Below are 23,933 nucleotides of genomic sequence, written 5' to 3' on the forward strand. Positions count from 1 at the left end.
TTGGCTGGCAGTTCGTATATTAAAATGTGCTGAAAAGACTTTTATCTCGCTCAGAGCGTGCGGGAAGCACTTCCAAGCGAGCGCGGCACTTTGGCCCCGGTGACAGACGGACAGAGCACGAGCCCGACGCCGGAGAGGCCCTTTTAGAGCGGGGCGCTGCTCCGAGCCCTGCGGCAGCCGGTCCCAACCCTCCCCGCGGCACCAGAACGGCCCTCGCACGCGGCACCGACATTATTTTTTCTCAGCAAAAATGATAATTTGTATCAATATCCATTAAAAAGCTGCACAGCTTTTAGCATGCATTTAAATCCAAGTATTATTCACGTTTCTTTCGAGCTCCAGTCAGATGGAAATTGGACTTAAAACTGCACACAGACAGACATTACAAGTAGTTAAATGCTTATTAGAAGAGTATCTCCTGCATCAGAAGAAGAGGGTAAGTTTATCACACCGCATATCAGTTCTTCAAACAAAATTATTAGCACCTACAGCGAGAAACACAAACAGGTTGCCACTGGTGACAAGAACAGAGCTGCTGGATCTCATCTTCCCACGGGGAATCTTTACTTCTACGCATATAGAGAACACACGCTCATATAGGAGAACGCATATGGTAAACATATCATCGTATATTGTGTGTATGCATACATGATAGCAAGCTCTCACAGTTTTCCCACTAACTCTCTTGACTTCAAATGATTAAATATTTCTTGACTCCGAATCGACTAGTCACTGGACTTATTTGGCTAGTCAAACATGCTAAAATGGCACCAGATTTCCTCTTCTTGCTGGAGAACCAGTTTGCTGCCTGGACCAAACTCAGGTTCAAGGTGATTTCCACCAGCTCCGTGGTTTACCTTTAAAGCTTTACACCAATATTGCTCTTTATTCACCTAATTTCTTCTTGGTGACTGTAAGACATCCTAGTACAGATTGCCACAATTTGAAATAAATACTAAAAAAAAAAAAAAAAAAAAAAAATTCAGAATAAATGTATTTTTATTGTACTCTCAGTAAACCCTGGAGAAAACCGAAGTGCAACCGAAGCCTTTTTCCTGGGTTTCCTGCTGCCTCCCTTTTGATCAAGTCGGCATTTTGAAAAGCAAGGGTTTGGCCCAATGTCAACACGGCCCGTTTCATCCTCTTTCCAGTCATTTCCTCTTCTCGCAGATGCTCTTGGCCTCCAAACTCCCAGTTTCAGCAACTTCAGATTTCTCTCGTCTCCCAAGGGTGCCCTAAGCCAGTTCAACCTCTCTTTTCCAGCCCCCCTCAGATCTGGACCGTTTGCCCCATGCAGGGGAGAAGCTATCGGACCGTGGTCCCCAAGGGCAGATAAGCTCCATCTCTCCTAACCTGCCCTGCACCAGAAATCGTGGCCTCTAGCAGAAGCAGTGACCAAAAAGCAAAACAAACAGGAGCTGGCAAAATACCTGTTATCCTATTCCAGAGCAGATTCCAGTTACTATTCACCAGCTTCCTTCCACCACCCCAAAACCGGGCATCTTTAAACCTGCCGCTTCGGGTTCGACCCTAGGAAACGGCCAGCATCATCCCCATCAGGCATCTGTTATCTCACAGGCCCATTAATTGCAGTGCAAACTGGTGTGTGCTCAGCATGTAGCCTGGTAGCAGAAAAATGGAAGAGAAGCACATGAAGCCTGCAATATGCATCCTTATCCAGACAAATTTTCATCAAATATCAACATACAGAAAGGCAAATAACAAAATAAGGCTTCCAATCAACGAGCTGCCCAACAAAAAGGGATTTTTGGTTTGCAAAGACTAGCCACAGCAATTAGTTGCACAGCAGTTCGGGCTTCTCTTAGATGATCAGCATGAGAAAACAGGCATTGCAGGATGCAGAGACCAGATGGTTTTAGGCTGAAATTAAATAAACACCCCAAAAAGATAATCTCTCTTTCCAAAACACTAAGAAAAAGTTGTGCAAGGAAAAATAAAACCCAGCTACATTCTTTAACTAGATAAAAGAACATTTTGTTCAGCCTTGGAATATCTATTGTAATTAAATGCTCTAAAAACAGGACAACAACCCTGTGCCAGCCATGCATACAAAAGAGACAAAACAAGACGAAAAAACAAAATACCCCAGAACCATGCATTTCTTACAGAGCCTGAAGAACGCCTGCTTCTCAGCAGAGTCCTGCAGTGCACTCAGGCTCCTCTACCTAAATGAATACAAAACCTGCTCCCTTTACGAGTCTCTTAAAAAAAAAAAAAAAGAAATCAAAACTGAAGAAACCCACAGACGATCGAGATGCACACTGACTTACCGCTCTGAAAAATCCTGCAGTCTGGCTGGAGACGTCCATTGAAGAATTGCATGAGACGCTGTTTCCCTACGGGCAGGCGGATTTTCCCGTTTCAGGCTCTGCTCCTGCAGCCGAGGCTGCAACAGATGGGGCCCCGGGGCCGGGCGCGCGCCTGGCTCCCAGCACGCCGCGGCGGGCACGGGGATGGCAGGCAGCGCCGGGCGACTCCGGAGAGCGCAGGCGACAGCTTTCCCCCTTGCCGCAGGCTGCGTGCCAAAAATGCTTTAGGCACCGAACGATTCAATTACGAGAATGCAGCAACCTGTCACGCCGACTCCCAAGGGGGCTGGCAGCACCCGTGTTATGCAAGCGGGGATTTAAGCACCTTGGGGGCATTAGGTAAACGCGGTGGGTCCGCCGGGGAAGCGTGGGAGTTCGAATAACCGCAGACATTTTTAATGCAATCGGAGGAAAAGGCATCCTATTTTCAAGAGAAGTTTCAAATAACTGAGGCTGCAGCTGCATCCTAATCTAACACTTCAGGGAAGGCAGCGCGGAGCAGCGGATGCATTTCAAAAAGCCTAGCTGCTGCGCTGTAACACTTCTGTGCCCAACTTAACTATGAGTCCCCGCCGTGTCTGCACAAAAGTCACATTATGTCTCTGCACTGAAGTTTTCCCGTCTGCAACATGAACACAGCAAGACTCGATCGACTTTGGAGCTGACTATAAAGACCTCATTGGGAGAATGTGTTGGCTAAACGCAAAGGATAACATTACCATCAAAAATAAAGGTAACAGTACATATTAAACAGATTCTGAAAATCCAAGACGGCCTATCACATGAGCAAAAACATACGCCAGCACAGCAACGTAAACGCTCCAAATAGGAGCTGAGGGATAGAGGGGATCTTCTGGGTTTTCTTTTTCGGCAGGAATTCTTTGAAAAATCCCTCTTTATAATAACATCCAGCTTTGATTATGCCACCAAACAATCTCATAAAGTGTCTTTTACTGGAAAAGAAATAAACCCCACACCACAGGGCTGCATCTTTGGCCAAGACGCTATCATAGTCTGCCACAGACGGGGTCGCCTCTGCAGAGCAAGCTGGCGTTAAGGCAAAAGACAGAAAAATTGCACTTGCAGCTTCCAGTATTTTAACAAAATCAAAATACTTTGGTGACGAACGGACACCTATTTGGAGAAATACTGAGCCGTGAGGCATTGCCAACCCTTTCTTGGCCATTTCCAAATAACATCCATGATGATGTACTGAAGATTTCTTTAATTAATGGCTACCAGTTTCTGGCTTATGCATCGCCCGTACCATACATGACATACTCACGACTCAGAGCAACTCACCGCAAGAGCCTGCACCTCGTTTGCAACCGGGCCCAACCAAAACTGCCCTTAATTCCGTCTAAAGCAAACAATTAGCATCCCCGAGGCCGGGCAGATGCCTCTCCTCGCCAGCGACAGAGCCGCAGTCCCGCTGATGCCCCCGGTGCGCCCGGCACGGAGCACGGCCTGGAAAACGCCCGCTGCCCTCCGCTCCCCTCGGAGCGCTAAGTGCACTTCCATCCGACAAAACACCTCCTTTCCGAGCACAAGACGGAAAATGGGACATATTGTTCACTCACTAATGGCAGGAATTTCTTGCACCGTTTTAAGGGCAGCTCAGTAACAGCCTTTTTTTAGTATGGGTGACAGAAATGAACAAATATTTAGCATTTAGAAGGTTTTTTCCCTAGGTAAATAAATATTTTAAGCGTGCAGAGCATACAAATACTTTTGAAAAAAAAACAAACTTCTTTTTATAAATCTGTTTCAGTGGTACCAGAGAAACTGGTTAACCAGCTGGGGCAAGTGAAACACAGTTGTCTCTCTCCCACTTGAGCGATAGGAGAGAGGAAGACATCTGTGGCTGCCCTACGACGGGCAAAAAGGAAGATTTTTTTTCTTCTTGGAATAAAAGAGGTTCTCCTAAAAAACGGATTGCAAAACAACGTTCAGCTCAAATGCTTCAATGATAGATAACTTGAAAGGATGATTATTTTGATTACAGATAAGATAAAATAAAATGGGCATTAAGAGCCAGGAAAATGTCTCATGTCCCTAAATCATTCCTTTTCAAATCATTCGTGGGACTCGGTCTCACGTAACCAATTAAAAGAAAAACACAGAACTATTAAGGGTTTTTTTTTAAAAATCTTTAACACTCATTTGAGTCTCAACATCGGATCTGGCACAAGTTCTACCTTGAAAACATGCCTTTTCCTCCCCCACCTTTGGGTAAAGAACGTGAAGCAAGAGAAACAGATTGCACAACTACATCTCAGATAAGCAGCACAGTTAATGGTTTAAATACCGTTTCATAAATATTCACTGAAAGAGTTTTTGGATTCTGTCCAGTTTCTGACATCCATGAAAAACAGTTCATCATTTGCCATTTTCTTTCACTCTTCTGGGATGAAAAATAGGTAAGTTTTCTATTATTATTATTTCTTCCCATTATTTAATGACTACTCACATTTACACAGCATGTGTCATGCCAGAGAACCCCAAGCTACTCTTGAATCTACAGGCATGGGGTGTGAAAATCATGTTTATGTAAATATTTATGTACTCTGCATTAATTAATTAACACCTGTCTTATAGCTGAAATAGTCTCTGATCAAATACCTGTGCTCAGATGTGGCTGGTTAGGCAGCTAGGTAAGATCTGAGGGGAAAAAAAAATCTGATTTCTGAATAAATAATTTGATTTACACAGTGGTTTCAGGTGCACATGCTCCAGTCTGAAATACTGATGCTTTGCACGTAAATAACTGAAATGCAGCAGCCTCCCTGACAAAGAGCAGCAGCGAGTTAGTGCACAACATATTGCACTACTGTGTACAACATGAGTAATCATCCAGAGAATCTCATTAAATCATGGTTACAATTGTATTTTAATCACAAGTTCTAAGAATCTGCAGGAATATGGATCCAAAATTCCAGCCATCTCCTGACATATCGAGGACGATTTATAAGCCTTCAGAAAAATGCTTTACATAATCGACTTTCCTCACAACAATAATTTCTAACAGGTATAAGCATTCAACTATATTTTTTAGCTCTTTAAAACCTTCTTCGCATTAAGTCGTTGTGCTTAAAGCCCATCCGCCATTGATTGTATTATAAATACGTCTTTAAAAAAGATTTCATTTTAGAGCACTTCTAGAACATTAACATATTTGGAATGATTATATGATTTTCACATTTTACAGGGTAGTAACACTGTGGAGGAAAATCACGAAAAGCCACTTGCACCTTCTACAGCGAATCAATCAAACACTTGCATATGGTCCAAAAATCAAAATACAGAGAAAGCAGATTCATAACTAGCACATTCTTACCAACGTAAACCTAAGAAACTAACTGAAACAGAGTCAGTGTTGTACCAGCTAGATCTTGTTTTTCCATGTGAAAGCCAGAAAAAAATTAAGGATTCAGGTTCACAGAGGCTGCTGTGTGCTGACCACTTTGTGAGTTGTGGCATCCAGAATCCTGACCCAGATCACTCAGTTCAGTGACTTCCTATAGGGTTCACTCATTTTATTCCAAAACACCTCCTCTATTTCTTCTTCTTTTTGGTCTAAGTACAAGCCCAAAGGCCCACACATTTCAAACCGGCAGCACAGCCACCTTGCACAATTCCCCCGAGGAGACTCAGAAGGTTTTGCTATTGGTTGGTGTAATTTATATTGTACAATTTTCACAGATTATGTTTTAAGTACAACATAAATTAGATGAGTAGACAGGGCCTTCTTCCATTATATTTCCTCGCACTTGCTAAGCAAGTAGACCCTTGAAATCAGTGGAGCTGCTGTCTGGAAAGCAGGATATCACTCAGGAACATGGCAGCATATAGCGATTACCAAGGTACACTGCGAGGCAGCGCCCTGCTTGCCATGGCAGGGCATTCGTTCTTGCCCACTGAGGAGTTAAGAAAGTTTCTTTCCATTTCTTCAAAGACCACAGTTATCATATCCGTGGCTGCCCTATAATCCATGCCTGCAAACAGCTCCTGAGCACAGGGAGCAGCAACCAGAGGCAACACCTGGTACTGATGTGCACGGTGGCAGCCTGAAGCCAGGAAGCCAACACGCTCCGGAGAAGCTCGGGTAAGAGAAGCAGCTCCTTGAAAGTCAGGAAAAGCCACAGCAGGGCTTGGAAAACTCACGCTGCCCAAGGGGAAGACAGAGTGGGCAGAGATGCTGGAGAGAGAAGGAGAAAACTCCTGAGGAGCACCATAAATGACACCTGCTCGAGCAGGATACCCAAAGCAGCCTCTCAAGAACGGTGTTTGGAAAAGGGCAGCTGTGATCTGCAAGAGCTGGAAAAAAGGAGTACAGGAAAAAAGTCTTAATCCTGACACCCCAACAGAAAGAGACGGGGTTGAACCATAGAGTTCATGCCCCAAAATCAAGCTAGACTATAAATTAGGGTGGCAGGGAGAGGACAAAACAGCGAGAGAGGAACAGAGAGAAATATCCCTTGCAAAACAAAATCCATAGTTCATCCCTCCACTCATCTCGAGCAGTCACAGTTTTTTCTTTGTAATTTTTCAGCATGATCTACCAAGCAGTGAACCGAAGAGCTGGAATTCATGACTCACTGTTGACAAGCCTGAAGCAGAGCATCCATGTGAGAAACACCAAAACTCAGTGAGAAAGCGCCCACCCCTCCCGGGGCAGAGAGCTCCCTGCCAGCCTCCGCGGCGACGGCAGACTGCGGCGCGCTACGGAGACGCCTCGGCTCGCTCGGGTACCAGAAGCAGGAGAGCTGCATCCAGGTGGTACCTGCTCAAATTAATCTGCCCAGCCTGACAGCAGGACTAAAGCAGTTTTGTGTATTCTCTGTGTTTACAAATATACCCACGCCCTAACGCTATCGAAATGATTAAGTGCTCGTGCAGTAGTGGAGCATAAGCAACATGAGCTTTGTGCCCTGCTCCCACTGCCTTTCCCACCTGCCCCTTGTCCCCACGTATCCAGCTATGGAGACAGGCAGACAGAGCTTCTGTCCTACCACGGCGGGAGGGGACGGGGGATGAGGCTGGAGGCACTCCTGGAGCAGTGCCAGAGCAGAGCTGCTCTATAAACAGGGTCAGCGGAGGTCTTTAAGTGACATGGGAGAATTATGAGGCTTGGGCTGGGACACGGTGTCCATAACTCAAGGAGTGAAGGACTGACACTTTGGACTGTAATCCTGTACGATGGAAGTTAAGTCCCTCAGAGATATCCTGATCTCTGAGGAAGATTAAATCAGAGAGCAAGATCCATGTAGGACACTCAGTGAAAGGAGAAAGACAACCTCGCCATTTCCCCAGAGCCCCTGGATACCTCACTCACCCTTGCTGGAGGTGTTCAGGGGTGCTGTGACGCTTACAGGTGTCAATGATGTTTTGAGTTTTTTGGAACTGGAGTTGTTCAGAACTCAATGGCAGCAACTGCTGAACCAGCATGAGCTGAACTATGCTGCACAGGCCTGCTCAGAGGGCCTGGCACTTCCCTTCTCTAAAAACCACTATCTTAAAAGTCCTGAAAGACAGGGGACATCTCTTACCCTACTTCTACTGTACACCTCAGGGGCTGAGAAACATCCTTTATGTTCAGTCCTTGCAATAAACACAAATAGTCCCACAAGGCAACAGAAGAAGGATGAACACTGCTGCATATGGAAATGGGTGGACATTTTAAGGCTTTAACAGTAAGAGCTCCTACCATGGCCTTCAGTGTAAAATCCCCATATTTTTGCATGCCTACCCCAGGCTCTTCATGGGGATCTATTAAAAACTGTGCTCCGCAATATCACTCTCCAGCTAGTGACACATGTCTTTGCTGGTAGGACACAACAATGTGAAAGATGAGGCCTGGAGCAGAGACCAAGCTAGTGAGCTCTGCTCGATCAATTAACTAAACTCACATACTGGAACAGGAGCTGCCAAGGACCACTGCTTCCATGAGGAGACAGCGACATCAGCATGGATGAAGAGATGCTTCAGCTCTACTGCTGCCTCCTTCGTTGCCCAGCCCCCTTGGCTGCCTCGCGCTGCTTCTCATGGCAACATGCCCCACTGTCCTGCAGGGCTGGGGCAGCAGCAGGGCTGGAGCAATCAGCGTCAAAAGAACCAGGGAAGGCGGTCAAGACTGGTCTACGGTTTGTGGCTGAGAGTCTAAAATGGTGCAGCACATCTGCAGCTCTCTGGAGAGCACCAATAATTTACCAAAAAGACAACATCCCACTACAATACCTTAACAGCCGAGCTATCCAGGAACCAAGATGTTTCTGCAGGGTGCACAGCCTGCTTTATTTTGTTTGAACCTTATGACTATTAACACCCATCCTAGGGCTTAGTCATGCTTGATGCTCAATTATTTCATCTAAGTTGTCCCGATAACGCCAGGGCACAGGTAAATTAGACACATATTTACACATTTGCACAACCTGGCTAGGAACTGCCTGTTCTTCAGTGGGGATTCTGTGTTTTCCAAAGTACTCTGTGCACATACCAACTATACCGCATGCAACTTTTAAGTATGTAATAAATAGTAACCATTAACTTTGAACTGAAATCAGAGGCCACCTAGAAAAGGATAAAGCAGCTGCTTAAATATAGTAATGAGCAGTTATAATGTCAGCAAGGGTTTAGAAGCTGAAGAACAAAGATCTCTACTGGTATCAACTGACTGCTGAAAACATGGAGGTAATGCCACCCTGCATCATTTAAAGTAGGTCAGTGTTGCAAGAAAATAAATACTTTTAAATGTATACCATTATGTAATAGAAACCCTATATAGAGCCAAAAATTTACCATAAAGAATATGGTAAATGTATGCATCATTTTAATGAAAATAAGGTAAACCGGTTTACCCACTCATTTTGATTTACAGAGACACACTGGGATTGGGGGCTGAATACAGCGGGTGCAAGCACCAAGGACATTCGCAGAGCGGCATGAATGCTTTATGAACAATTATCTCCATGGTATACGCTACTTGTACAGCAAAGAGCAGCCGCATTTTTAAATTGCAATTACAGGTGATGGCAAGGACTTTCTCGAATACAGATGGGCAATTTCCCTGTCTGAGAGCAAGCCTGCCTCATCCAAAAGAGGGATATAGGAAGGACAGGCTGTGTAAAAGCACCGTGACCAGGACACGAAGCAAAGGAAGCAGCGTTAAGGGCCTGCTTCAGGAATTGGCTCTCCGACGGGAGGGGAAAGGCCGGGTGCTGGGCTCCCAGGCGCTGCGCTGTGGGGACGACCTCCGCCGGTCCTGCCAGTGCAGAGGGACGCCTTCCCCGTGAAGGTCAGTCTGCAGTCAGGATCGGGCTTGGCCTTCCCTTGACCATTTTTACCCAGGGCTCTTGAATGCTGCATTTCTGAAAACTATGAATAACCTCCTCTTTGGCGAAGGTTGTTTCCCCTACCCCTGCAGCATCAGCGGGATGCTCAGCTCTCAGGGAAGGATGCTCCAGGAGGGCACAGCGGAGCAGCCCCACGGGAAGGGGCTGGGAACCAGGCAAGGGCCAGTATCCGACGCCGGAGCTCAGGGCCTTCATCAGAGCCACACTTGCTGCCCAAAAGGATGCGAGAGGCTTGGAGGCGAAAGCCTGCTCTTTTATTGTGGCATCCACTACCATGGTGGAAGCCTCCTTGTAATGAGCTCTGAAATAGATGCCATTTCCAATAAAAACTCAGTCTTTATTTAGTGGGCAAATAGCAACTCTGGATATAGGCAGCACTCGGTGAGAGTGCAGTTATTTTAAGAAGAAATGTTTGATTTCTACCACAGGGACTTATTTGCAAAAAATAAAACAAAATAAAAAATAAATTTGAGCACACACACAGCGTAGGTTTTACTTCCTATTTTACCATTTCAGTAATAATTAAAAATAATACACCCACGCCCGAAAGAAAAGCGTGCTCTCAAAGTCCCTGACCACAGGCTTTCTAAATACATCCTAGAAACAAAATTTGCCTAAAGAAAAGGGAATGCAATTTAGTTTTAAGGAACCCAATGAATAAACAACCACCACCACCAAGAAACAAAAATCAAGTACAAATGATCCTTGCAGAAGAAAAGTTTATGCTCATTTCTTTAGTGCTTTTTCTTTTTGCAAAGGTGAGATATCATGGCACAGAAATCTATCACTCAAGCTTATCAAAAAGTTATGGGGTTTTTTTGCTTAGAAAATTCATGAAATAATTTATAAGGAGAAGCATCAGCAAAGAAAAGGGTGTAAACTACCACTGGATTCCTCTTACTCAAACCCTGATCCCGATCAATAGGAGTAATTATGTGTGCGCGAATATGTATACATATCTAAAAATATACACAGCTATATATAGACACACAAAAAGAGCTAATGTCACATGTGCATATTTTTAGGCCTTCCCATCTTCCACGGTCTGTACTCCTTATTACATCTACATTTTAAGGGATGAAAGACGGCTTTGTGATGAAGGCTGGCAGGATATCCCTGAGCTATTCCTAGCCACAACTTGTGCAAACTCTGGCATGCCCCGAAGGCCTGCGCCTGCAGAACGCTCTCTGGTCTCGCTTCTCAGTCAGACTTTGCCTAGGTTTAAGAAGGATTTAATCAACTTTTTAAAATGCACTTGGCGCATTTTCATGAAACTACAAGAAAACAGTGGAATTTATTTCGCTTTTTTTATTTTGTGCATTTGACGAGATATTGGCCTAAACCCATAAATAAAACGGCGGCTACAGCAGTGAGAAGCCACAAATGAAGCACCACTTGCTTGATTCCTAACACCAAAGTCCTCGTCAACAGACGCCTGGGCTTCCAGACGGGTCCCGAACAGCCCAGTCGCGGCGGAGGGGGCCCCTCGCGCCCCTGGCCTGCTGCGCTCTGCAAACCAGCCCAACACACCGTTCTCGCACCGACGGGGCTCACTTCGACAGACATCACGTGTGCACATGCCCCCGGCCCCGCACGCGGGGCAGCCACGGCGGCTGCTTAGCTGCAAAAGCCGCCAGCAGCTCCATCGGCTCCCTTTCGTTACACGATTCGGGGGCGAAAGCTCTCCCAAACCTGCGGGAAAGCACGGTCGAAAGCTCTCCTCCACCAGCAGCTCAAACCCTGCCCTCCTACCTACGGACGAGGCACACTACGGTATTACCAGCTGTCCCGCCAGTGCCTTCCTGCGGAGCTGAGCCTGAAAGCGCGACGGTGAAACCTCTCAAAGTAGCCGGGGCACGGGGGCTGGCAGAGCGCCAGGAGCATTTTGGCTCGATTGCTTTCAATGCCTGGATGTCTAGCTGCGCATTTCCCCTTTGCAATTCCCTTTTAACCTCCCTGTTCCTTATTTGTCGACCATTTATCGTTTACTGCACCAAATCTGAGACGACTCTGCCAGTTTTTGTGAACTGGCAAACAACGTACTAACATTACCAAGTTGTCTGGCCTTTTCATTTTCCGCTCACAAGGACGTCTGTCTTTCAAGCATCACCATCTTTAATTTATGACTCAACAGCTACTGCTCATTATCTACAGACATAACCCAGTCATCCTGCTTGATTATTTTACAGGCAACCTCCCGGCACTTACTTTCATTCTCCCAGGATAGTATTTATGATTACAAGGTGTGCCAATATTAAAATCCCATCAAGAACGTTTTCATAGATTTTATTAGCTTGTAGACATCTGAGTCATTTCCAGCTGCAACTCAGATTAGTAAAATCAAGCAGTACAGCTGAAGAAACAGCCCTAAAGAAAACCAGAAGTAGGCGGCAATATCCCAGTTTCACATCTCTCACCGCTTCTAACCAAAAACACAATTATGCTGCAAAAATACTCAAGGCTGCAACCAGAATGCTAAGCTGTGTCATATCAATCTAAAAAAAATGGATCAGAATGATCCAACCTTCTCCAAACATTCATGGCAAGGCCATTTCCATACCTCAAAATACCGCTTTGTTATATTGTGCCTGTTTTAATCACTATGTTACAGTACTCTGTTGGATAATGTATGTCTGAAAACTTGCTGGAGCTTACAGAAATCATGCTGTAAGCACCCAACTGCTTCCTCGCAGCTGTCAGCACTAGATTAGCTGCTGAACAGGAACAATTCCCATAAACAGCAGGATCGTCTGTTTTGAAGGTTGGGGGCTGAAATCTTGTTTCTTAGGCAACATTCAGTAATTTAAAGCATATTCTTAGGTGCTTGATAAAATGACTTTTCCTCCTCTTTCTAGCATTTCTGAGTCCATACAGATTTTCCAACCAGAGCAGAACTGGGCCATCAGAGCAGGAGGCTGGTGGTGGCCTCAGGTCCCACTCCCAACTTCTAAGCTGACTTGCTGCATGGCCCGTGGCAAAACACTGCATTTCCATCTGGCAGGTTTTATCACTTGCTTCTACAGACTTATCAGCAAGAATGACCTTTTCCACACCAGGCTGTGCAGCCAGCTCTGCAGTGAAACGCAGTAGTAACAGCTCAGAACAAGAAGGAATGGCAACAACCGTTCCTTCTTTGTACTTATTATAGAAAAGAAAAATTCACTGATAGTTGTTCTCCTAACTTTTCCGTGTATGGGATCTTTTGTCTCACATCTCTAATGTCTTCCCTCCCATTTTGTTATTGCTGCTTGTTGCTTCTTTAGACTATATGCCATTCAGCCATACCACCTCTTTGTAGAACATTATACATTACAAAGCACAGCTTAGGTGTGATTATAATATAAAGATAACAGTACAATATTACACAGGCATCATATGAAAACCTAAATTAGAATTTGGCCAGGACACCAGGAGTAAGTATGACAAACAGTACCTTTGGATTTCAATCAATAACTCGAGGTTGAGGGCTATGCAAACCACTCCATAAAGTCCTCCAGCCTTGCCCTTTCTGTTGCATACTTCTACCATGCTCCTGCCAAGGACAATCCACCCCTACAGTCCATGAAAATATTCTGAAAGGATAATTTTATTTATTTTAGAATGTGCTTATTATTATATGAATGCATTATTAGCAGCAGTTTTTCAAGAATGCAAAAACTGTCAGATATTCTGGAAGGAAAAAAAAAAAAAAAGAGGAATCACATCTACAAAATAGTCCTGGACCACCCTCCCCTAGTACTTGAAGTGAAAACACTGGGAGTGTAGCATAATACACCAATTATAATGTCCAGAAACAGAATAAACATTTCCAACCAAGTACAGCTTAATATATTTCTTTCTCCAGGACCACTGCATCTCTTTCTTCAATGCAAAGAAGGTTTTTTATTTCATTTTTAAAACAAATTTCCTGGTTCCTCAGCCTTCCACTCTACTGGTCCCGGAATATGAAAATTTAACAAACTTCAGGCAAACCTTTCCTTGGGGACCTCCTGCTGAAACTCTGACAGCACACTGGCATGTGTAATAAACTCTCACATCAGCTAAAGCTTCTGCACAGTGTTTTTCTCTACAGAATTTACTCTTTGCTGTTAGAGTCTGATTACCTCCCTTAGGACCCTCACTATGGGCTCCCAGTACAGCTCATAGGCTGACCATTATTATCAGCACTCACATTTTAAGAGCAGACTTCCTGAGCATATAAGAGCATATTCCTGAAAAGAGATATGAGAAATATCTTTAACTTGAACTTTGCTACAAAATATTTCTTTGCTTTTAGAAGCTAGACTGTTAAGTCAGGCTTTTAATTGTGTAATACAATGACAACATCCTAAATATTGGTAGATACAGTGCTATCTTGATTTATTTTCTCTAGGGCAGGAGGAAGGGAGGAAAAGCAGAAGGAACCTGGGAAAAGGAACCCCTAAAACTGCCTGTTGTATTGCATTTCAAATGTTGATTTCAAAGTCATGGAAGGAAGCAACCACTGACTGGGACTATATTTATAATTAGTATGGAGCTTAATAATTTGCTCATTTTTAGGCAAGAATAATAACTATGCCCTTCTCTTCTTATGTTCCTAACAGGTGTCTTGCCCAAAGACTGATCCAGGCCAGCCTGTGACATTGACGGGAGTGCAGCACAGCGCGAGCACTGTCTACAGGGACTTTGGGTTTTGCTGCTTTTTCCTAACACCCCAGAGGGATTAGCAGTGCATTTCCAGAGTGGAATTTCCTCCCCAGGGCCCAGTCCAACATCCACTCCAGTCAATGGTGATTCAGGTAGTGTGTCAGGCTCGGGACAACATCCCAGATGAAAGCCAGCCCAGCCGGTATCCCAACAGCCAGTTTTCCAAGACAAGGCTTGCCTAGACAGGTGACTCAAAGCCATCCATGGAAAACTGAACACCAATAACATCCATTTATCTATTACATGGCTAACCTTCTTCCTGAATCCGTATCTCATTTCATTTTTACAAAAACAAATAGGTTGATAAGGCTCAGCGCTACAGTTTGAGGTTCGTGTACTAAAAGGACAAATGTTAGGTTCCTGTACGGACTGAATATTGGATCACCGAGAGAAGAAGAGATGATTCACATGCTCAGAAAAGCAAGTGGAACATTTGGGGATAGAAAGGATTTCCTTTTCTTCCATTCTTCCCGCTCCAAGTCAGAATGTGAAAGCAGGGTTTTTGTCTTTTTACATGTGGTCCCTTTTCCAGGGCCACTTGAGAAATTTAGCAGACAAATTCTTCCTGCCGGGAAAGTAAGTTTGGAAGTAAAAAACAGGTAGTAGTCTTGATTACTCTAGACCCCTTCTTGGAGTGTTTTGTGGTTGTGGCTTTTGGTTTTCATGACAGGTCTACACTTTGTTATTAGAAGCTGTGAAATACACTGTGGATTGGTGTGTGCATGCATGCATGTGTGTGTGTAAGGGATGTAGCAGATGTCCTCTAGACCCTTCTAGCATGAAGCCCTACTGTTCAGTCTTGGGAGACAGCCAGTACCAATTCTGACAGACTGGCACCTCTTAAGAAACAATTAATTGAAGTTATTCACATTGGAAAAAAAAGCAAACACAGCACGTTTCTGACACACATACATATACCCAACCACAACAACATTCCCACTGGCAACAAGCACCATTGCACATGGATCAGTTTGTTGTTCTCAGCAACCACCAGCTCAGCTTGTTCCTCCATATGTAACCACAAACATTCAGCTGCTTAAACTGAGCTTTCATGCCAAACTCATCTCTTTTTTCACAGAGGAAATGAGGTAGCAGGACAACACAGAGCAGTCCATAGTGACTGTACTCCACTGCTAAACTTAAGTTTAGAAAAATCACTGAGAGGCAGTTCCTGTGTCAACTACTGAAAATGCTCCAGTACAAGCCAGCAGCTGTAATACCTTACAGAACTGGCTTTCGAGTGATAAATTTGATATATTGCATCAGCTACAGCCACAATGCTCGAGACGGGGGTTGCATCTGTATCTACTGTCTGCCAATTCCCATTGTAAGAGCCTGTTTCAAATTGCCTCTAATCACTGCCAAACTGTAATGAGAAAGGGCAGAAGTTTTCCAAGGCCATGTCTGCCCCAAACAGGAACTGTCTGGGAAGATTTCTGCCAAAATATTTCAGCCATTTCTAAAAAGTGTCACAGAAAATACGTCATTTCCTAATAGATAAAGCAATTTTCTTGTGAGTTTTAGAGGGAAATTTCTAGCTCCTGCTTCATTTGGATCAAAGACTTTCAAATTGGAGGGACAGGCTGTGCATCAGGGATAAACTTTTTAGATGCATTTTTGTAAGGACAACAACCTGGCTACCCTGTAGAGGCACATTAACACTCACACTGGACAAGTACTGGCAGTTGTGGAGACTGGCAGTGGGGGTTGGACAACTGACATCCTCAAAAAAAGAAAAAAGAGAAGGACTGTGGCAGAGAATTTAGCCAGACTACATAATTAGCAGCTAAGGTGTCTGGAAGTATCTCCAAAGGAGCAAGGGCTTGAGAAGTAGAGGACAGAATCTAACACTTGCTGGGCAAGGGGACTGAAATTATGTTCAGGTGTCCACAAAACGGAAACTACAATTAGGAAAGTCATGAGGTAGAGAGAGTACAGAGAGATGGGAAGGTTGAAGGGCACTGGATGGGAGTGAGACAGCTTTGCCAGGAATGGGCAGAAGAGTCTGTTCACTATCAGCATCCTCCAAGACATGGAACAGAACTGATTCCTCCTGCAGAAAGTAAAAATATGGGATTGGGTCATCTGACATTATGGGGAAGGGGTCATCTCAAGGTTAAGACACCTAAACTCAGATGTCTCAGCATAGGTGTCTGCACACGATCTAGTGTTTAAACTCACAGAATAGCAAATGGAAATCAAGAGTGGCATTCAGTTGCCTAAACAGAGATCCCCATTGTCATCTGAGACAACAGAATTTATTTAAGACATGGGACTGGCAGATCTGCCACAAGATCTACATATGATCTGTGCTCTGTAAGAGAGCACAGACTTGTATGGCATTCTTTCACAGAGGCCGTGCTAATCTTCTTTGTACTTGACTTGCTAATCCTCTTTGTACTCTTTGTACTATCCAAAGAGAGGACAAAAGGTTGTACGTGCCACTCAATGTTAGCGTACATGCAAGCAAGGAAGCTGAAGGCCTGGCAGGATGCTTTAGCACAACTCAAATGGTATATCACAGACTTACACATGGACAGCTGAACCAAGAGCTATATCTCAATGTATTTGTAGAAGAGAGAGGAATTTAAGTTAGACAAGCTACCCCTTATCTAACATTTCCTAACTTTTGAGGTATTGACTTTGTAATCTTATCAATGTTCTTTCAATGCTCTGGAGGTATAAGTACGTAAGATCTTTATGTATTAATTTGGACTGGGACAGTTGAAAACACTGAATGAAATTAATTAATCCTCTTGGATTTGTAATTATCAATAAAACAACACTGTGCATATATAATCAATGCACAGCATGTTCCTTGCTAATGTGTACCTTGGCCAATTAAAGCAACCCCGCACTGCTTTTCCCAACCACTAAAGACAAATATGGTCAAACAAATTATTTCTGAAAGACAATAGCAAAGCAAGATCTCCCACTGAGAGCGGGCCAGGCCAGTCTGGTTTGATTTCTCTGCCTCCTGTTCGTATGTGCTTGAGAAGCACTCAGGAGGAATTCAAACCAACTGCAAACTATTTATGTATCTTGTAAAGACCAAAGAGGAAGTCTGAAGCACAGCTAAGTTAGTGAAGAGAAAAAATGGAAACCTACATGTTTCACACTATGTTAAACATGAGCAAATTGTGTTTGAAACATCAAACAAAAGATCAAGCAGCTCAGACCCAAAACCTTACATGGACGTTTGGCAATCACCAATCTCTGTGCAAAAGAAAAAAGAAAATCCAGCTCTCTGTATGGCTGTTATAGCTGTTTACTTTCTGGCCTGATTTCCTAGTTCCTGAGTACTTACAATGCTTTCTGCAACCACAAAGCTGCAAAGGTTTGAGAACTCAGCTAGACCTTGGGTCAAGAGTGCAACAAACAACAACAAAAGAAGAGATCAGATCTTCAAAGAGAAAGAGGAAGGAAATCAACTGTCAGCTTAAAAAAAAAAAAAAAAAAAAGAGAGAGAGAGAGAGAGAGATGCAGATAAGGTATTGCTCACCAGTTTACTTTGGCAAAAAAGTAAGATCCTACGAGACTATTCATGAAAGGGAACAGAAGCTTAAACGTTCCCCCTGCAAGGAAATGCCTTTTTCATTAGGGATGGGCTATGTGGACTTTCATGGAGCCACTGAAGGGCAGTCCAGTCCTTCTCCTGTCAGGCGACCAACACCTAAGCATCTCCCTCACACTAGCCAGCAGGTCTGTGTGCATCCCTTCCCCTGACCAGACATGCCACGCTCACATGATGAGCACCAAGATGACCTTCCCCCTCACTCAGGTGATCTGACACACACAAACAAGCTGCAGAAGCCCTTAGAAAAGGCAAGAGGGGCGGGTGAAATGTTCTGTTAGACTGTATCCAGCTGTGTTTTGCCAACCCCAGCCTTAACTGTGGAAAATATTTGGGATGTTTAATGTTGGCAATATACCCGAAGCTAGAACAAATCATGTATCAGAAAACGGAAAGCTTAAACTATTCAATGAGCCAGAATCACAGTTCACACATACTCAGTAGACATCTGCAAGGGAAAAATATCAAAAGATTTAATCCATTCTGCATGTCCTAGTCTGGGGCTACAGGGCTTGGCCAGGACTCCCCTCAGAATTGCTCTTTGCATCTCTTACAGTCAGGGGAATCCCAGACACAGAAACTGAGGTCAAAAAGATTCTCTCTCAATGTTTTCCTTGCTGATCCCAGACAAAGGAGGATGATGAAGCCTGACAGTGAAGCAAAGGAGTAAAAGAGAGGGACAGAGCTATTGTAAGAGTCAAGGAGTAATGACAAGTGAAGGGGAAAGAAGAACAGGGTGGAGGAACAGCCAAAAAGGGTGGGCATGAACAGGAGGGCAAGGGAACAGGAAAACATGGAGAAAAATGGCTCTGGTGCTAGAAGAATGTCTATAAAAGTAGGTAAGAGCTAAAGAATATGAGGCAAGACATAAAGGATGGGGGAAAATGGCAGAAATGTCAGAAGCAAGCACATCTGTCATTTCTCAAATAAGGGGAGTTACAGACCTCTGTTAGCAGTTCACTCAGTCTGCTCAGGTACCAGATGTCTGGACTTTGGCTACAGCGATCTGAACTATTCATGAATCAAGCTGCGAATCAATATTGTTGCACATTACGGAGTCTCTGCTACCTCAGGTCCTTGTAGTACTAGGAAACTGAGGTAAAAATCTACAGCAAAAGAACATTAGAGCTGCTAGGTGAAAAAAAGTTCAAATTAATTCAAGAATGTAAATAAACCTTGTGTCATACAAACAGAAAGGTTAAATCAAAGCTGTACTGGCAACCTCAGCTTTTTAGGCCTGATTTTGTAACTGTACAACATTTCAAAACAGAGTTCATAGCTCCACGCTTGAACAAAAACAAAATATCCTTAGCATAATACCAGTCTGTCATCCCCAAACTGTCCTAAAATCTAACATATTTCAACTGATTTCTGTATTTTCTTGCTCTTTCTTCTGACCAAAACTTTCTCATTTGTTGCTTCCAGCACTGAAGGAACAAGGAAACAAAGACCAAAAGGCAACACTGTGGGATGGAGAAGCAGCCGACAGCAGAGAGAAACATGGGATGCTAGGCCCACATCAGAAAATCAGCTTTAAATCTCTTCCCCCTTTTTTCATATTTCAATTGCCTTACAGGTCTTTCATGCTCCTTACAAGCTTTTTTAAAAGATATATTACAAAACTCTTTCATTTTTTTTCTAGTATTTCCCAATTATCCAAGAAATTCTACTGACACTTTGGGAACATCTCCTCTTCTACGTTTACCCATCAGTAAGCACGTATATTTTCCCCAATGAAAAAGCAGATATCTCCAAGCAGTTTCATACAGATTTTTTTTTCAGATATGAAAGGAAATTATAAAGTCAGTTGAAAGATTTTAAAAGTTTGAAAGACAGCTTAATCAGGAGCTTACCTGTACAGATGAGAACAAGTGGGGCTGCTAGAGCTATGACACAGCAGTGATGCAGTAATGCCATGCTTGCCTTAACCAGCAGTGGGTATATAAGCTGGCTTCATCTGTTCATGCTGCCCCGTGTCTACTCAAACCATGTAACACTAGGGAGCACTTCCTTTTCTTAAGCTAGTGTATTGATTTGCTAGTATCAATTTAGCAGGCTGATTCTGACAATAACACGTTTACCTCTATTTCTCATTATCACCTCTTCTTGCTCTCTCTCTTATTTCCTGTCCTTTCATCATTTTGTCCTGCAAATTAAAACATATATAAAATACAAACTCTTTAACTTCTATTCTTACTAGACATCAGTTCCCCATATCTTAGGCTCACACTCTAGTTTAACATGCAGGATGCTATTTCCTCCAAACACGTCCTAAAATGCACATACTTCATTTTGATTACATCCTTTCTCAGTCCCATTGCTGTTACCATGTAGAAGACCAGGCCTATGAAGTAAATCTTGCATTTTGTCTTTGACGGGCTGGAAAGTTAGGATCATCCTGCTCAACCTCAGCCTTCCTCATCTCCTGCCACCTTTGCTAAAAGTTCAAGGTTTCACATATATTCCTAGAGGAATATGAGAGAAGAACATGGCCATATGAAATATGGCTGCTCCCCAAACACAGGCCAATCAAAATCAAAACTTTGAAGATAACTGCAACCTGGCCCAACAAACAAACAGAAGCCCAAACACACAACCATTCCCAAATAAGCATCATGTCCCAAACCCAATCTCTTAGATCCACCCACAGAAAAACTGAAAGGACACTGGAAGACTGTATATCCAAACTGGATCAAGAAAACTCTTAGTCATGCACTCTAAGAGATCTAGTTTACCTAGTCACTTATTTCAGGGCCAAGACACAGGGCCTACAGGCACAATTACTACAAAATAAAAATAATATGACATCGGATGAACACTTGATGTATAAAGGAATAAAGATGTGCTCGCTTATAGCTTTCAAAACATACAAATATAAGAAATTTGTTGGTCAGAGCTCACACAATGATGGCATTCCAGACCAGAACCATGTCTTCCCTGATCACAAGCAATTACATTTAGCCATACTCCACTTGAGAAGATAGGAGCCCACAGCAGGCAGACACAGTGCTCTTCTCAGTGACAACAGCTACTTAAGCTGGGCTCACCTCCTGTTAGTGCCTGCGCAAGAGAAACAACACCCTACGCAGCTCCCCCGCAAGCCACGTGTCAGGCCCTCCTGGGTGGCATCCTAGGTGCTCCTGCCTTCAGAGTCTTCTCCGGGACTTCAGGGAGCACAAGAATGCTTCTAGGATATCTCCCAGCAATTTTTGTATCCTAACAGAAAACTAACCCAACCAGTTGAATCGGTTCTGTGCAAAGACATATCCCCACTTACCATTTACTCTGAAATAAACCAGCAGAGCAAAACCACTCAGAAATTACCAAATCTATCATTTGCTTGAACATGCACACGCCTATAGCCATTACAAAAAGCTCTCAGAATTTCCCTCTCTCTTGGCTGTTGTTTAACCCAAACACACCGATAAAGATCCCTGCAGGAGAAATACATGGCAAAAGAACCGATCATCCATAGCCACAAAAGCAATCCAAGCCGACAGAAACACTTTGTGCACCCACGTAGTGCTTTACAGATATCATTGCTGACCAGAGCCAGAGGTTGAGCAACTGAGATTTGTACTAATGACTGACTGAAGACATTTTGTAAGATCTACAAAAGAAAGTGACAATATATAATTTACTTTATTTTCCTAAGTGGGAATGTAGCAAGAACACAAGAAAAGGAACACAGGGCTGGCAATCTATGTTTAACTCAGTAAGTTTCATGTAGGAGATCTCAGTGCATCTTAATTGTTATAAAATAAATTTTAAAAGTCTGCCAAAGAGACATCACAACTCAGCTCACAGAGCCAAACCAGTCAAAACTGATCCACAGCAGACCTCCCAATGACTGATGACTCTCAAGTATTGTATGTTAACAAATAACATATTAATAGCTGTTAATAACCTGTATTATACTGCCAACAACCACTGCAGAAGATCACAAAGCAGCAAGCTCCACAAGCCAGGTTTCGCTACTGAGATCAATGACTACTTTTGACCATAAATAGCTGCATATTACCTAAAAACAGAAATATTTATATTGATTACAGCAACCAAGAGTGAATCCCGGAAAAACATCATACCTTCCTCAAGTACCTCAACACTTAAAAATGATAATTTAATTTCCTTCATTGCATGTACTACACTGTTGTAACCATTTTGAACAGTTCTTAAATAATGCCACCTTCAAGCCAAAAACATCTAAAATTCTAGAGGCAAGCCGGCCCAGAAGGCAAACCCTTGGTGCGCGGCTGGGAACAGAAAGAAATTCTGAAGTCAATCTGTTATTCAGAAGCTTGAAATCAAGTTAGGAATTTCCTACAAAAAGAGGCCTGGCTGAACTGCCTGCTACCGGGGAACATAAAACTGGAAGGCCCTTCAAGAGACAAGGCATTCACCTGCTGCCAAGGAGTGACAGGTCTGCTTCTTTCTGTTCCTGAGCTGCCAAAAGGCATAAGTACTCTGTGCAATACATAGTAGGTATTAGCATAAAAAAGAACTGCGACTAATTAAAAAATGTTACAAAGATGAAGGCAGAGAGTAGCCACAAATAAGGATTTTTCAGGCTGTGACTGATTCTTGGGTTGTTCTTTGAGTATTCTGGATTTAGCAGATTGTTACTATATTTATGAAGCCACTGCAAGTATTTGGTGAAGCCACTCACCATATATTCATTTTTATGAATCTTGTAAGATATTTATAGACCAAAGTTTAACATCAAAGTTCAGAAGAAAAGGTTGACTGGGTTAAAATGGTATGTAATAATAGCAATAATAATGTATAAATAAAATTTTTCATGCTTAAAGAGTTTTACAAACATGTTCTAATTCATCTTCACAATAGCTCTATTAGGGAGATAAGGACTAATTATCCTCCTTTTCAGAAATTAAGAAAAGAAAACAAGAGAGACTAAGTAATTTACCGAGAGTCACTGAGAGAGCACAAGCTAATGAGTTTTTGATCTTTAGTCATGCACTAGTCAGCACATGTCTCCCTCAGATCTTTCTAGGCACCGTTTCTCACCGCAGGTATTAGATCTGTGATGAATTCCTTGTTGCAAGGTCCGTTCCTATGTCAGTGCTGTCAACAAAAATTTGAACAGAAAGACCTGGGAATACCTTCTAATGAAACAGCTGAGCAGTGAGATGAATTAAGGACTGATTCTCCTTGTAGTCTTGGCACCTAAGTCTCATTAAAGTTAGCAAGAGATATGAGACCCATGTGCAAAGGAAAGATTAGAGCCTTAAATCCAATCAATGTCATTTTTGCTACAGTCCTGTTCAACATTACTTCATGAACGTTGCTACTGCCTATAGTGATGCTGCTTTCCAAAGAAATTTATTTGTGCTTCCATTCTTTTCTGCTGCAATTTTTCTTGGAGAAATGCAAATACTTGTTTTGTGTTGCTAACAGAATTACCTACTGTGAGCAGAGTGGCTGACTTTTTAAAAACGGAAGTGAGATAACACCTGGACAGATGTGAAGATTACACACAGTTACAGAATTAAGGACTTCAAACGAAACATTATGCAAAGCTCATAATTCAGTGAAGGCTGAGAATTGCCCAGAGGGATGAGGACGTGTACCTAGTCTTTATTTTAGTCAACCTGGCAAAAACGCACCTGGAGCTTTTGGGAAATGGCAACTTTCTTCTAAAGCAGCCCGCCTCCACTTTCAGAGGAAGGATGGCTTCGCAGTTCATCACGCGTGCACACACACACAAACATATTCAATTAAACTAGTGTTCAAGATAACAGCTACACATTGTGCTTGGCTCTCTACCAAAAATACACAGATTCAACCGAGGGCAGGACTAGACAGTGGCACTTTGGATCCATGAACCTGCTTTTTGCCTGCCTAATAAACAGAAGGCTTCTCTCCTTTCCACTGCCCACCAGAGCCACTGGGGGTTACCTTTTCCAGTTTTATGTCCATATCCCAGACTCTCACGGTCCCAAATCAACAGAACAGAAGACAAGACTCTCTTTT

General features: G+C 43.3%; 1 protein-coding gene across 4 annotated transcripts in view; it reads right to left on the minus strand.

The window, feature by feature from the left end:
* The window catches only part of PRKAG2 (protein kinase AMP-activated non-catalytic subunit gamma 2), a 228,254-nt gene that overhangs the window by 168,783 nt on the left and 35,538 nt on the right, over window positions 1–23,933 (minus strand). The window contains exon 1 of one of the 4 annotated variants that reach the window (XM_064505726.1): window positions 2,292–2,345. The exons of the other annotated variants lie outside the window; for them this stretch is intronic. Within the exon in view, the coding sequence (XP_064361796.1) occupies window positions 2,292–2,330 (39 nt within the window). The 5' untranslated portion in view covers window positions 2,331–2,345. Of the gene's footprint in view, window positions 1–2,291; window positions 2,346–23,933 lie in introns of those variants that run through there. 4 annotated transcript variants of the gene reach the window in all.

The sequence above is a fragment of the Dromaius novaehollandiae genome, chromosome 2 (genome assembly GCF_036370855.1).
Source record: "Dromaius novaehollandiae isolate bDroNov1 chromosome 2, bDroNov1.hap1, whole genome shotgun sequence".
Taxonomy (NCBI): domain Eukaryota; kingdom Metazoa; phylum Chordata; class Aves; order Casuariiformes; family Dromaiidae; genus Dromaius; species Dromaius novaehollandiae.